The sequence below is a fragment of the Brugia malayi genome (genome assembly GCF_000002995.4).
Source record: "Brugia malayi strain FR3 genome assembly, contig: Bm_v4_ChrX_scaffold_001, whole genome shotgun sequence".
NCBI classification, from domain to species: Eukaryota; Metazoa; Nematoda; class Chromadorea; order Rhabditida; family Onchocercidae; genus Brugia; species Brugia malayi.
In genome coordinates, this window is record NW_025062479.1 from 19,822,841 (window position 1) to 19,838,358 (window position 15,518).

The 15,518-nt window shown below is 30.1% G+C and overlaps 1 protein-coding gene across 2 annotated transcripts; it reads left to right on the top strand.

Annotated features, from left to right (window-relative positions):
- Positions 1-1,097: 1,097 nt before the first annotated feature.
- Positions 1,098-14,745, top strand: Bma-pix-1 (Variant SH3 domain containing protein; the record flags this gene model as incomplete). Of its 2 annotated transcripts, XM_043075482.1 has the most annotated exons (14): positions 1,098-1,226; positions 1,710-1,836; positions 2,015-2,139; positions 2,640-2,734; positions 2,890-3,108; positions 3,314-3,503; positions 3,730-3,905; positions 4,209-4,351; positions 5,075-5,241; positions 12,289-12,368; positions 13,133-13,332; positions 13,472-13,673; positions 14,339-14,393; positions 14,572-14,745. In XM_043075482.1, 14 exons carry the CDS (start codon positions 1,098-1,100, stop codon positions 14,743-14,745), a joined length of 2,082 nt encoding a protein of 693 aa, XP_042931416.1. The 2 variants fall into 2 exon arrangements, with proteins under 2 accessions (XP_042931416.1, XP_042931417.1); XM_043075483.1 differs by lacking the exons at positions 1,098-1,226; positions 1,710-1,836; positions 2,015-2,139; ... (4 more) ...; positions 4,209-4,351; positions 5,075-5,241 and adding an exon at positions 11,228-11,329.
- Positions 14,746-15,518: the final 773 nt, after the last annotated feature.

Consider the following 15,518-nt stretch of genomic DNA (forward strand, 5'->3'; position numbering starts at 1 on the left):
AAGATTTGTTATTGTTCGTTTGTGTTTCGAAGATAGTTGGTCTGATAACTCTGGGCTTTTGATACTTATCTGTGGTTATTTCAATTGAAGCTCATAAGCGTAGTAAGAAGAATTATTAAAGATTTCCTTGTCGGAACAAGCTAATTAATTTTTTTAAGTAAGAAATAAGCTAAGAAAAATTATTAAAGATATCTTTGTCGTTCTAAAGATGAACAAAATTATGCCACAAAATCGATATACTTTCAAATAATCTTTAAAATGGTAGTTTGAAATTGCAAGATAGTTGAGAGATTGGTAACTCCTCGAATGAAGGTCAGAAGTTAATTAAGTTAGGGAATTTAGTTGCAAATTTAGGAGAGCATAATGAAAAATAGTGAAACAGTTAAGAATTGATGATGATGCAGAATATAATGAAGAAAGGGTAACGGGGAAATAATGAAAGATTGGATATCACATGTTACTATGGTCATCAGGATGTGTGATATTGACCAATAATTGATCACTCTTATACTTACAGGCATAATAAAATGCTTTTGTATAGTTGCTATTATAGTTAAAGTAAACATTTTGATTAATAGGTTAATTGATAGACTAATCGATATAGCTACAGCTAAAAAAGTAATGGAACTGAAGATGATATGGAAGGAGCAAAAAATGTTGTAGAATTAAACCATTCTGGAACAAAAAGAGAAAGAAAAATGCCAAAAATTTAGGAGAAAATATTTGGCGACGATCAAAATAAACGAAGTAATATTTAAGGCAATAGCTCGAATGTAGTAATAAAATATACAAATTTTAGATTGTGGGTAAAAATCCCGAACAATGCAGTTTCAAAATCTTAATCCAACACATTAAATGGGTAACCAAAACAGTACGATTAATCGTATTGCAGAAGTATTCTAATTGCAATTTTAGAGGTAGTTGAATACTTGTGGGAACTTAACGTTCTTGTCTAGTAAAATCTTTCTTTGCATCCTTACGAAATGTATATTAAGAACTTTGTTTCTAATTTCCTCAAAATACACATGCACTCATCTATTGATTTTTTATCATGCTGAGAAAAACAAATAAATTTCAGAAGTATTTTTGATTATTTAATGGAAAGTAGCAGTGAAAGATTTCATGAGATTATCCCATCCTCTTCCGATAATGTCGTCAGTACTCAACAAACTTCAACTATATATGCCCGAGCAAAGCATGCCTTTAAAGGACGAAACAACGATGAGGTATCCATTTATATATTATTCATCTTTATGCTTTCATATATTTGAATATTATTTCTCAGTGGTTTTAGTTTTATGATTTACTTCACATAATTATGATTTGCAGTTACTTTGAAAAAACAATGGAATAACGATGTTTCTTACCCCAGCTTTTACCACATACCTTAATTTGTTTTTGTATTTCTATATTCGCTCGATTACACTGCAATATTATAGTCCCATCCTATTAAGGATGCAGCTTGAATAGCTAATAAATTCCTTTTTTATGGAAATTTCATTTCTTTTTTCACAGACTGAGTGAAAACTATTTGTACATGTGATGTTCTAAATATCTTCAGAAAGGGAGAAATGTTTCATTGTTTGAGATTTTCACTTCTTTCTTCCTAATAAATCTTCATTTTTTTATTTATGTTAGAAGCAGAAGTTGACATGGTGAGTCTTTATGGCTTTGAAAGTCAGAATACAACGGGATGTTTTAATTTTCAGCTTTCATTTCGAAAAGGTGATGTTATCACCGTTACACAGCAATTGGAAGGTGGTTGGTGGGAAGGAACGCTACATTCTTATACTGGATGGTTCCCGGCGAATTACGTCAATATAATATCCGAATCTGGTATATAATTAATCTCCAATCTATTGTCAGAATTTGAGCAATTTAATTTTCCACTGTAAGAATTTAGTAAAGTTATTTTGATTACCTAACATGAAATGAAGTTTACAGCATCAAGAGTCTTAGGTTTGAAAAAATTTGTTGCTTATGAAGCACTTTGAATAAGTTTATACGAGTTTAGAAAGATTTTTGCCATCTCGAAATAATGGTTCTCCTATGTTAAATGGTGATGGTCTGTCATCCGGTCCAACAAAAGAAACGCCTCTCTTTTCGAGTGACACAAGTCGACAAGCTTATCGGAAACAGGTAAACAGTAATGTCATGGGGATGTTATGCTCTTTTCTTTATTGAATTTCACAGAACTTCTCGTTACTCATGTTATTATAGTTTCCACTTGTACGTTATACTTTCAAATTATAGTAGTTTGAAATATACTGTTGCATTGAAAAGTTATTGCATTGTAGCTGAAACTGCCATAAACATTACCTATAGGATAAATAGGATCTGATATCAATACTTTACAAAAGACTTTAAATGTTAAACATGGATTTGAAAACCTGACAAAACTTTTGCAGAATCTTTTCCTGGAAATGCTTTTCCTATTATAGTAATACACTTACCACTAGGCATCTGAAAATTTGAACTGCATTCCGAAATACAGTAATCCAGTCCAACACGACACTATATAACTTATTCAGTTGAAACTGGAGCTGATATTATCGGTGGTCTGAAGTTTGTTAAATATGAAAACGGGCTGCTTCTAGCATTTAGGCCGGTTTTGATGTGCTTAACATTTCTAATTTCAGGTAATGAAAGATTTCCTGGAGGCGGAATTGAATTACGTTGATAGCGTCACAAAATTTAGTGACAATACATTAATCAAAGTTAAAGATTCTAAAAAGTATCTTTTCATATAACATTTTCTAGCAAATGATATTCTCTACAAAAAAAAAAAAAAGATTTTTAAGTTCGTGCTGGAAATCTAGTTGATATAAAGATGGTGAAAGATTTGTTTCCAAGCAGAATTAAATTTTATATTCGATTTTGTATTTTTAGGATTTCTGAAAAGGATTTTCAAGTTCTTGCTGGAAATCTACAGCTTTTGATTACTCATCAGCGTGAATTATTAAGTGATATCAAAGAAGCTGCTGAAAAGGATCCAACCAATGCTCGAATTGGTGGTTTACTGTTAAAAGCAGCACCAAATTTACGACATCTTCTCAGGCTTTATTGCGAAAATCATCCAAAGGCAGTGGATCTCATCCTTAGAAATAAGTAGGATTTACATGAAAGGTTTGATTAAAGAAGAAAGAAGTAACAGTGGTGCTTATGCTCTAGAAGTATAATTTATTTGTGCTTAGCGAACAGCATTATCAACCATCTGATTTTAAAAAGTAAAATATCGAATATAGCAGTACGTAGTGTGATGGCTGTAATAAGTCAGATTCTATCTAGATATTCTGCTCACACATATTTTCAGAGATCTTTATGAGCAATTACTAAATGAAATAGATTGTCCCTTGAAAGATTTAATATCTGGATTGAGTCGTCCGTTCCGACATCTGGAAACATATCCGAGTATGTTAAATGAACTGGAACGTGGCATGCACGAAGCACATCCCGATCGAGGTGACACACAGAGAGCTGCTGCTGTCTTTCGTGATATTGCTGTTTGTTTTATGTTTTTTGGAAAACGTTTAAATTTTAGATATGTTGCTGGTGCTCCGAGTATACTGGGATTACGCTTCGGATCATTCAGAAATTATTATATGATAATTAGACTTTTAGTTATTAGAAATTCGTATAACAAAGGAATTTTAGCATGAATCGCGAAAATATGCTGATTGGGCTACAGAACATTCAGTTATTATAAATTTTCATTGAGACTTATTTTAGAATTACTGTGGAGCTTTACGGAAACAGAAAGAGATGCAGTTGGAATTACTTGCCTCTGGTTCCATTGATGGTTTGCCATCCGAAGAACTGAAAAAACTCGGAGAAATTTTGTATATGAGTATTGTTGCTGTGGATGACATAAAAGCTTCTACTGAAGAAGGCTTGTCTTGTGACAGGTAATTTTTTTGTTAAAATCTTTAAAAATTGAAATAAGAAAGCAAACGGTATGATTTCTATAAGAATTACTGATTTTTGGTAAGTTTATTACCTCTCAGAATATTTCAGGTTAATAATATCGTGTTGTTTTTACTTTCATTGTTTACTTTACTTTTGGTAGACATGCTTAATTTTACTCATTGTTTTGAATTGTTCACGTTCTCTGAAAAATAAATCGAAAAAAAAAAAGTCCACAAAGATTTTAAATTAGTAAAAAAATTAATTAGCTAAGGAAGTAATTATATTCATTTATTTGATTTTAGATGTGTAATATTGTTTCCAACAACATTGCTTATTCTCGAGATCACCTCAAATGTAAACTCATATATAATGAAGAAGAAAATTTCTCTTGAAAAGCTGTTTTTGAAAAAGGCAGAGAACAAAACAGCGCTGATTCTTTACAATGGTATTCAAAATTAAACTTAACAGTAGATTAAGTGGAAATAACTGGAGGATTTCAGATGATATGCAAAATCTTGCCTGATATGTAGGTTCGATATCATTAGAAGAATTAGTTTATGCATCTCCTCGTCACATTTGGGTACATAGGGTTGACATCTGTAGTTTTTTTGCATTTGTTTAAGTTTTATTTCATTGCTCCTTTATATCAGCAATGAAGTCAAAATTTCTTCTATGGGTGATAATGTGAGAAGTTCGACTTAGTATTTGTTTTGATTTCTCTTTTTAATTCTGAATTTTCTTAAAAGAAAGAACAAAACAAAAATAAATGAAAGATAGCAGTGGGAATTTAAGGAAGGGTAAAGGGATAGAAGAGGAGATAATTTGAACACCGAAAGCCGTTCAGTGTTTATGATTTTTTCAATCTTTCAAATCACTTTACATTCTTCTAGTCTAACGTATGAAGTCCCGTTTTGTTATTTACTGGCGTAAGATTACTTTGCTTTAACATCTGTTTAATTCTTTAATATTTTACTTAGGTTAATCTACTTATTAAGAGTATTTTTAGCAGCGTTTGAACTTTTTTTGTCTCTTACATATTTGAAAAATTTTCCATCTTTTCATTTGATCTTTTTTGTAATTATAGCACACAAAATGTCTTGTTTTTTCTCTCTTCAATTTTAATTTCCTTCCCGAAGTTTTTGAAATCGTAAAGATTGCCTTTTTTAAGCTGATGGTTCATCAGAAATAGCAATGAACTTATTGTCAAACGATGAACTACAAAGATGGATTGAGGCCTTCTCATGCTGTACAAATCTAACAGTAACCGATGATTGTTGCGACCTTATCTCTTCTTTTGGACCTCAGAAAATCGATATAAGCGATATGCACAATATGGTTAGTTCGGTTTTTCCGACTGTGCACTTTTTGCTGGTAAATAAAGCATAAGTTTTGCAAGATCTGTATGATTTTGGTTCCAAAATAAGGCCAACAACTGTTGGGGTAGTAAAAACTTTCATAACAATTCTGGTAACAGTTATCGATAGCAGGAAAGATTGAGGAATGCTGATGTACGTGACAGTGGTATAGATTTAAATTAAGAATGGGCTTGTAGACTGAAATAAGATGGACATTATGATAACTTGAGCATTGGATTATAAATTACGGCTTAGTTCATAATTTTTGATGTATAAAAAAATTCATCGAAATTTATGTCGTGTTATTACATGGAAAGCGAAATTATAAAGTGCTTATCTCCGAATCCAATATTTTATGACGACATAAGCTAAATTTACTAATAAATTTTTTTTTTTTTTCCATTAATTTCCTATTTTTTTTAAAATTTTCCTTATAATCTTTCATAATTCTGCTCTTTCACCGCAAGAAGTCAGTTTTTCTTTCTTACAGTCTATCATATATATCAGCCATCTTAAAACATTTCCGAAAAAACTACGTAATAATCTTTTCTATATCTGATGATCTTAAAAATACAATGGGTGAATCTTAAAAAATAAATCCTCCAAGTTTTGATGTAGGCGATGTTCCTATTTTTTAAATTTCTGATCCATTTCTACAGTAAAAAGAGATTTTTAAAATTAGCTGAATATGAAACAGGAAAATTTGATGATTATCTGAATCCGATAATTTTATTATTAATTTTCTTTGCACATCTGATTCCATCAAAAATTAAGCTGTCCTGAAATTTAACTCTTTTTAATGTTGTTTTATTCATTTTATTTAGTGGATACTTCTATTTCGATGTTCTCATGCTTTCTTTTTTTTTTTGTTTTTTCATTATTATTTATTACTTTTTTTTCGAGAATTTAGAAAACTAGATTAAAAATAACAGTATCCATTTTTCTGTCGCCATATTAGATTTTTTTTGGATGTTGCACTGATTACTTTTTGTTCTTTTTATTTAGATGATTTGTGCTCGGCTACTGTTTTGTCGTAGATTGATATAATTTCTCAGTATCGTAGATTCCATAGATAGGATTGAAGATGCTTGCATACTTTTGAATATTCTTTATTTTCGAAGAGAACGTCTAGAATATCTCATTGCTTTCACTATATTCATTTCATTATCAGATGAATATTTTTCTGTTTCTGTTCTGGTGTAACCGGATGTTTCTTCCATGCTTTTCGTGATGTTGATGGCAATGATGATAACGACAGCAATAATGGTCGATGGTCATAGTTGGTAATGTGTGTCTGTCTGCTACTCAAGGAAATATAAGTAGCTGATGCTTTTTTACCGAGAGCTCTTTTTTTTTTTTTCGTCGATCTTTAGTACATGTAAAAAAAAAAAGTGATACTATAATTTACATAGCAGATGTTTTTTTCCCTCCTTTGTATCTGTACCTATTTTCCTTTCAGTGTTTTTTATATTGTGCTGTTTTTTTCTCCCCTAATTTTTTGTGAATGATTTCCTGAATATCTTCGTATAACCCCGTTTACACTCTTAAATTGCTTTCATTTTCATTGGATGGATTATTTGATTTTCCTAGAATTCTTAATGTAAATTTTAGGGCTTTATGACAAACTACTTCTATAAAGTGCCATCATTCTATTCTTGACTTCTACGAAAAATTTTATGGTTGAAAAATTTCATGTTGAATTGTAATTTGATAAATTTTATTATTGTATGTGAAACTTGCAAACTTTTTTCATCAATCATTAGATATATATTCTTTATTTTTGCCTTTTACTAGTTTATGGGATTTTTTCAGCTTAACTGTTGTATTTATCAGTAGTACAAAAAAGAGGGAGGAAAAGAAACAAGGAATATTACCTTATATAAGATACAGCTTGAAGGAGGGAGGAGAAGATTGTCTTGGGTGAGATTATCTGCGCCGTTTCACTCTAAATTCGCCTTTTAAAAATGATGAATAATTTTTGGGATTCTTCATTTTATGAATTGTCTCTATTTTCTTAATGCTTTATGCGAAAATTTTTTCATTTTATTAAGAATTGAATTTTAAATTGTCGACGTGCTGACTACCACCAAAAACTGCTTATCAAAATAACTGTTGGAGAAAAAACTGCATATAGAGAAAATTTTGTATTTATTATTCCCTAAAAATATAATCGTTTGTCTTTTTAACCATTCAAGCAAGCAGTTAAAATGATGCGAAAATTATTTTAAATTGTTTAGATCAAGGTAATTAAGTTAGAGATAATAATGTGGAATGGAATTGGTTCTGTTACTTTCTATTTCTTTTATTCATTAAAAACATTTTTTGTGTTAAGAAAAATGAAGTAGGCTTTTTAATTCAATTATAAAATTCATTTCAAACATTGGATTTAAATCTTTTCTGGATTTTGACTAAAAATTCAATAAATGAGCTGATTTACAGACAGCATGAAATTTCCCTAACATATGTCAGTACTGGTGGGCGAAGTTAGTAGTGGAGAACTAATCAGACACTTTCCACTTTTTTTTTTTTTTTTTTGATTCTACTCGCAGAACATATTTCAGCATCCGTTCACAGTCCTATTCGCGGAACAGCTTCTGTTTACTGTAAATGACCTCCTTTTTTTTTTCAAGACGATCATCCTTCTCATTTCCTCTTACGTTTATCTGTCTTCTGTCTCGCTTATTCAATTTCCTAAATCCAAACTATCTGAAATTTAGGATAAGATTGTTTGAAAATTGTTCATCTTCATATGTTTTGCTTATCTGTATCCTATTTCTTGGATCTCTACTAGTACCACTCATTTTGTTGATCCAAGCAAAACTCGCTGCTTACAACTTTTTCCTTTGAATTTTTTTGGCCAAAATTCACTTTCGATTTCATCATTTTCTAATTTGCTATACTGAATCTGTATAATCAGACTTGTTATCGTAGAATTGGTAATGCATTTCAGAGTCTTTCTAATTTGAATTTATGTTGTTTCCAGGGTTTTTTTTTTTCAAAATTCTAAAATTCTAATTAATCTTTTATCCCTCCTTCGTTAATTTAGAATACGGTCATTCAGTCAAAGAATCTTTTTATTAATTTCATATTAATTACTCAGAAACAGCAGATCATAGCTATTATTTAATTGTACAGTTTTTTTAAAGAAATCAAATATGGAAATTTTAGTCGTTGAGTAGTACTACCTCTCAAATTTTTATCTTTTTACTCCTAAGCTAAATCCTAAGCATCACTAAGCTAATTTAAGTCCAAATTAGCTTAATGATGATTCCATAGCTGAACTGTGCCATCTGCTATATGAATGAGTAAAAGTTTTTTTTTTTCAAATATTTTGGAAGATATAGACAAGGCATTGTATCGTGAAATGTTTCAAAAATTTCTACATATTAATTTTTTATCTTTAATAGTGTTACGTCCATGTAAACTGAATTTAAACGAAATTTCATCCTCAACTTCCGATTTGATAAATTCTGACACGCTGTATTCATTTTTATTGGCACGACCAAAAAACTACCGATAACATCAGATAGCAGAGAAAAAGCTCTATCAGGAAGATGTGGCGAGATGCTAACTGCTTGCTGATGTACATTTTGCACCAAAATTTCCCATAAGATGTGGGTTGATATGTATCAGTCAACTCAATTTTCCGTGTAAATTGCACGATGTTTAATGATTACAATAATATAATGGCATGGAGGTTTAATTTATAAAATAATATTGTCACCTTTTCAAAGTTGATGTAGGTAGATATGTATCATTTCGAATAATTGTTTCAGATTTTATCTTTTTTTGAAACTTTAATATCAATAATTAATAGTACTCCTATTAAAGGCACCTTGCTAAAAAATGATCGATGCTGCTATTTATTACTACTTGCTAACACTCGCTGCCACTTGCTATTTGCTGCTGCTTACTACTCCTTGCGTTACCATTTTAGCTATTGTCACCATTTGCTACCTATCACATTGCTCCGTTATTTATTACTATGACTTCATTATGCTACGACAACTATTTAGCGTTCAATTCTTCCAAGATTACCACGATCAAATTGTGAATTACTGTCTATAAGATAGATTTCCAATCATTTCTGTACGTCTTTCAAATTACAAAAAGCAGCAAGTCTTAGAATTACTTTTCGGCTTGTAACTTTGCATGCCATGTTGTAGCCAGTTTTCGAGAATAATGGGGCATGGAATGCTGTCAAGATTTTTACATTACATAATAATAATTTTTTTTTTTTCAAATAGAAACATCGACATTAACGTTGCTTAACGTTCGGCATAATTTATAATTGATTTTTGAAGTATCAGCGCAATAGACTGATTTGGTGAATTGTTCGGAATGATGAGCAACGAGGCGAAGGAAAGAGGAATGTGTGTTATTTCCCAAGCTGTCAGTTTACTACCACACCTCATTTTATTTTATTTTTTTCATTTGAATGTGAAGCTTGTATGTTTTTCTCCTTTCCACCAGTTTGAAATATTTGTGTATGTTTTTTTTAATGGCACATAAGTTTCATATTAATATTAACTGGATTTAAAACTCAGGAATGTTTACAGGCTATGTTAATGGTAGTACTTTAATTAGAGTTATCTTCTTTCTACGTAGGTTCTAATGTAAATAATTATTGATGATTCTAATGATGGGATAATTAACACCACGATTCGACAGTTATGATTGTAAAACTCCTTTCAATTATAGTCAGAAAATTTAAGGTAATAGTAAAACAATCTGGAAATCTTGAAAGCGGAGTTTTATTATTTTCATTATTATGTGACGTGAATAATTTATATAGAAGAGAGGAGTGAAATTGGGAGGTAAGAATTATCAAATTGGACTTATTATATTCTTTGTGAATTTATTTTGACTAGTTTTTGTTCAATATCAGCTGGAGATGGAGTGAGTGAAATTTTGTTTTATTTCAGTTGGATAAGAATTAATATGAACTTCTGGTATTTCATATTGTTGCTAATACTGTTTTCTTGTTGATCAAAAAAAGCGTTAACTTAACCCGATCGTATCACCCATTTTACACACACATACATACACATGAATACACATCTCTATAATACTCACGTATATTTTCTTTTGATGTTTTGTTTCATTTGATGGTTAATTGTTTAAAATGTATTTAAAAAAAAAGAAAACTTAAATTTGAATGAGATTTCCTGCTAGGATTACTTTTAGTTACTGAATTTGTTAGTTTTATCTTCGAAGATAATAAATAACATTAGCAAATTTGAAATATCATGGTAATGGATAACGATAATATTTAATGCTTCTGATTTAGCAAATCATGTATTCGTATTAATCATCAGTTTTGATCTCTTTAAACCGACCATTTAATCTAAATTTCATGATCGAAATTTTGAGTAAAATTTTCTATTTGCTTTCTATGATTTGATTTATCTTAAATGTATTTCTTGATTTTTTCAAGATTGGTTATAATTTTATGGGACAGTGAATTTTTTTTTTTTGCTTTTATTTTTTCACTGCAACTTTTACGCGATTTTAAAATACGCGATTTTCAATCAGTTAATTTTTAAGAAATTCTGGAAGTCAAATGATTTTAATTTAAGAAATGTTTAAGAATTTATAGAATTATTGATTCATCGATTCCGAAAATCTTCAGCAAGGTAGATGCACTGTATAAGAACTGAAAGAGTAGAGGTTGGTATATTTAAGGACCGTTTAAATTATTTCCATTTCTCCTATCAGCATCGTATTTGTCTTATCAGTTATTTGTTTATAGTGACATTCAGTTCCTTACAAATGAGTGAATTTGTTTATTTATTATTATTATTACTGTTATCATCATTATTTATCATTGTTAATTATTTGTTTTCTATTAATAATAATTATTATTGTATTATTATGATTGTTGTCATTGTTTTGCAAAGCTGGATATGCAATACGTTGATATGAATATTGCGTGTAGTGGAATGTGCTCATTGACACAATGATCGATGTCGGATGAGAGAAATGGCCTAGCGACTACAACATGCTGTTTTCATTGGCTTCATTTTCCATGCTTTGGTACCAAGAATACAGCTAATCATTCCAGACATGTACTATTTGTTTCTTGTTATGAATCTAAAAAAATTTGTAACATTACCTTGAATTATAATGGATTACAAAGAAGCAGCAAATGTTTCCGAGAAGTTTAAGGAATTTCGGTCATCAAGATATAATATTTCCAGATTTCTGGGTCGGTTGCATTTTTTATTTAGGTATTAGAAGTTGATGATTACTTATGCTGGACGACTTATAAAACTTAATTCTCTGTTAGTTTTCCGTGAAATACTATGCTTTTGAAAAAAAATTAGTAAATTAGGGAATTAATAAAATACGGTGGGAAAAGGGATCAGAAAAATCAGCTTCGGTCAGTTAGTCAGTATGTTATTAGAAAAATAATTTATTTAATAGTAATTAATTGGGCACATAATGTGTTAATTTGCTGGATGACGAGACTATATCTATAGCTAGTTAATTTTGATTTGTTACTAAAATGTTGGACAAAATATCTACCTATGTAAGTGAATTTTTGTTAAATGTTCGTAGATGTTAATAACCTGTTTTCAATGTAACTATTGCTTTAGATGTAATAGTTCTTAATTTTTTGAGTAACTTTAATAATTTTAGTTGTCATTTCTACTTGTTATTCTTCTGTTTGACCTTACTTTTTAATTGGTTAGGATATATTGGACTGCTTGAATTGTTATGTTATTTATCGGTATTCCATTTTAATATTTCAGAAAATGGGTGAGCTATCGCTGTTGAACTAAATGAGTCAATGATTAATTGAAAAAGTACCAATGAAAAATCACTTAGAATTACAGTCATTCAATAATACTATGCAAATCAAATTTTTACAAAAATTGCATGAAGTTAATAAATTACTTAATTGGAATCAAGTTAATAGTATTGTTGAATGACTATTATTGAACTGACTACTCAGTTTTGTAAACCAAAACTTTAGAAATTTAATTGCTGACATTAATTTTTTTAACATTTTATTTCATTTCAGGCTGAAATATCACCTCTTCGTAAAGCAGAAATATCACAGCTACCAGTAGCAATTAAAGCCGATATTACTAAACGAAATGCGTGAGTTTCACTTCCCTCCACATTTTTTACTATTTTTATCTTTTCTGCCATCCTTGTCATTTTTTAATCGTTTTATCGTTTTTTATTTTTTATTACTTATTTTATTTTTACTTTTTAAAAGTCCAATGTTAACTGTTTTATTTGTCGAATCTTCTACCATTGGCTGTATGGATAAAGAAAATGCAAACTTTCCACTGGCCCACTGATATTTTTAAGAAATAAATTTTCGCATTATCATCAAGAACGTAATTTTTCAAAAGCACTTTTCTCTTTTTTTTTTTTTTTTTTTCGAATTTTCGAAGTAATTTATTCGTTTCGACTTTATATTGCCTTTCCCATCGTTTTCCTATTTTAACTGTTTTTTTTTTTTTTTTTTCGCTTTATTCCTACTCGTTTTTTCTCTAGCTTCCGGTAATTGCCTTAGTTACAATCATTGGTTTTATTTTAGATTTATTGGAGTTTTAACAATTTCCCATCACTTCACCTACTTATTTGTTATCCCTCCACCATAAAATATCGAAATAGGTTTTGGACACTATTGGAATTTTATTTTAATTTCGGACTTCACGATATTTTTCAAGTTTTATTTTATTTGCTAGTATCCATGATAATTTTTTGTTTATTATTGTATTTTATTGCTGTTTTGATTTTTTTCTTTTTTCGTTCTTTTAAACGGTTTCATTCCTTCACTGTTCACATTTTGCATAAGATTTTAGATTTGAATTCCAATGTTTTTTCGCTATCTAAGAAATAAAATATTTTAGACTTCCACCAGGTTTACGATTTGATCATAAGCTGGAAATGGTGCTACCCGAGGGAATTAATGAAAACGAAAGCACGAAGGACCTACATTCGAAGCGAACCAAAATGTATTCCGGATATTGCTTGCGACCATTTCCAGCTGCTCGAGGCAATTATGCCGTTGATTATTCCAGGAAAACAAACATCAAATTACGAAAAGAAAGTTTGTCATTTTTTATTCATCCTTTGTCCTTGATTGGACTCAGTCAGGAATATTTTCTTAACGAAGTTCATCAGTTTCTTACTCTTGTTCATTGCAAATATCAGTATTATTTTAAAAATCTAACTTATTTTTCCTTCAGTATCACAAGGTGATCAGGAAGATGCATTTCTGTTGCATATCGTAGAAGATTATAGTTCAGCAATGTTACCAATAAAACGTTCCGCTAATGGAACGCAGTCTTCATCTGTTCACGAATATGATGCACCGCAGTTAATTGTCGCTGAAAATGAAAAAATGTTTGTGGAAGAAATGATCGGTGATCAAGTGGTTGTCAAGGAAAAGTGAGTACCGGGATAATAAAAATTAATATAGTGATTTTTCACATCCCTTCAACTTCAGATCTGAATCATGATAGCTTATTATTTATTATTATTTAGATTTTCGGTATTTCATCAGTAAGGCTAGGTAAAATAAGTTCCACTGGTCTATACGTAAATGACCATAAGATTCATAATGCAAATAACTATCTTGCTGGTCACTGCGGATTTGAAATTATGATTGTTTAAAATACGAACTGCTCGAATTACTGCTACTAAATATCCACTGACAGAATATTTACATTCTGAAAATGGCTTTGTATCATTCTCTCAAAAAGGAATAATAATTACTTATCATTGTCAGTTCAGTCAACCTAATGAAAGTTGAGCAAAGTGCCCTGTGATTCTAAACTGAAAATATTAAAATAAGTTGGTTTTAAGAATAAATTGAACTGATTGACCAATAATACGAATATATGGATGCGCCTTATCTAAAACGCTTGTTTTTGGCTCTAGTTGTGCAGTGGACTAATCGTTTTTTTTTTAATTTTGCTTCTAAGTTGCAAAGATAAGAATAGTGGATTTAAAGAGTATTATTTACCGTTAGCCGCATGGACATTTCTATATTTTCCTGCGATTGGATTTTATTTGTATCAGATGTGCAATTTGATATGCTTAAAATTTTGCAGAAGTCTTGTCGATACAGTGTATGCGCTAAGAGATCAACTTAGCAATGTACAAAAGGTTAATTTAATTTTTTGTTTTTGAAATTTAATTTCATCGGCTCATTTAAGATTAAGATGAAACTGGAACGTTTACACCCAAGCATCATTATTTCTTATTTAGTTACAAGTAAAAAATTCTTTTTTCTAAAATAAAATATTGAAAACAGTTTTAAAATTCAACTGATTTCCTTCCTTAGGAATTACTTCAATTAAATAAAACAGTTGATCGAGAACAAAAATCACGGCGTCGTCTAGAAGAAATGGTAAGACGACTCTGTCAACAATTGCAACAACAACAACAGCAACATCAACAGAGGGGACAGAAAGCTTCAAATTTAACTTCCAAAACACCGTTGTCAGCACGTGATTAATAGAGTGCAAGTCATTTGATTTTACATTTTTACCTTCTGACTTCATTAGCTATCATCTATTGTTGTCACTGACTTCCAGATAGATAATGCATTGCATTATCTAATGAGAATTGATAAACAGAATTTCATAGTATTGTTTTTGATATGCTACTTTTCGGAAATACATCATTACGTAAGTCTAACATATCAAATATATGGGATCATCTAAAAGAAGCGTGCAGTGGTAGCTATTACTCAGCATGCTTAATGAAGAATAATTAATGAGGTCGTGAGATAATTAGACGAGTTACAGTAAGTATCAAATTTTGTTTTATATCTGCTTATGGCTTTTACGACACAACTAGTGAGCAAATATATCAAAAAGCGCTAATTTGAAATATTTTCAAAAAGGGAGGATTATTTTTCGATGGCTACGGGATTCCTTTGTCAATTTTTTTTTCTGCTGCTTGTTCAGGTTATTGCTAAACTATGCATATATAATGAACTGTATTGTATACATGCATTTTTACTTATTGTCTGTTGTCAGACATATGTTGTTTGGTCTTTTTTTTTTGGAGTTATTTTATTGTTTCTTTGATTTTTTTTTTCTTTTCTTATAATGCAGTAGATAAGCCATTTTAATGTATTAATGTAATATACGTATTAATACTGCTTGCTGTGATTTTAATTTGCATAATTTGTTCCTTTTTATCCAAACAAAATAGTTTTTTTTATTGTTGGCACAGTATAATTTTTTTTTTTTGCTATCTGTAGTTTTATAACCAAGGAAGAAA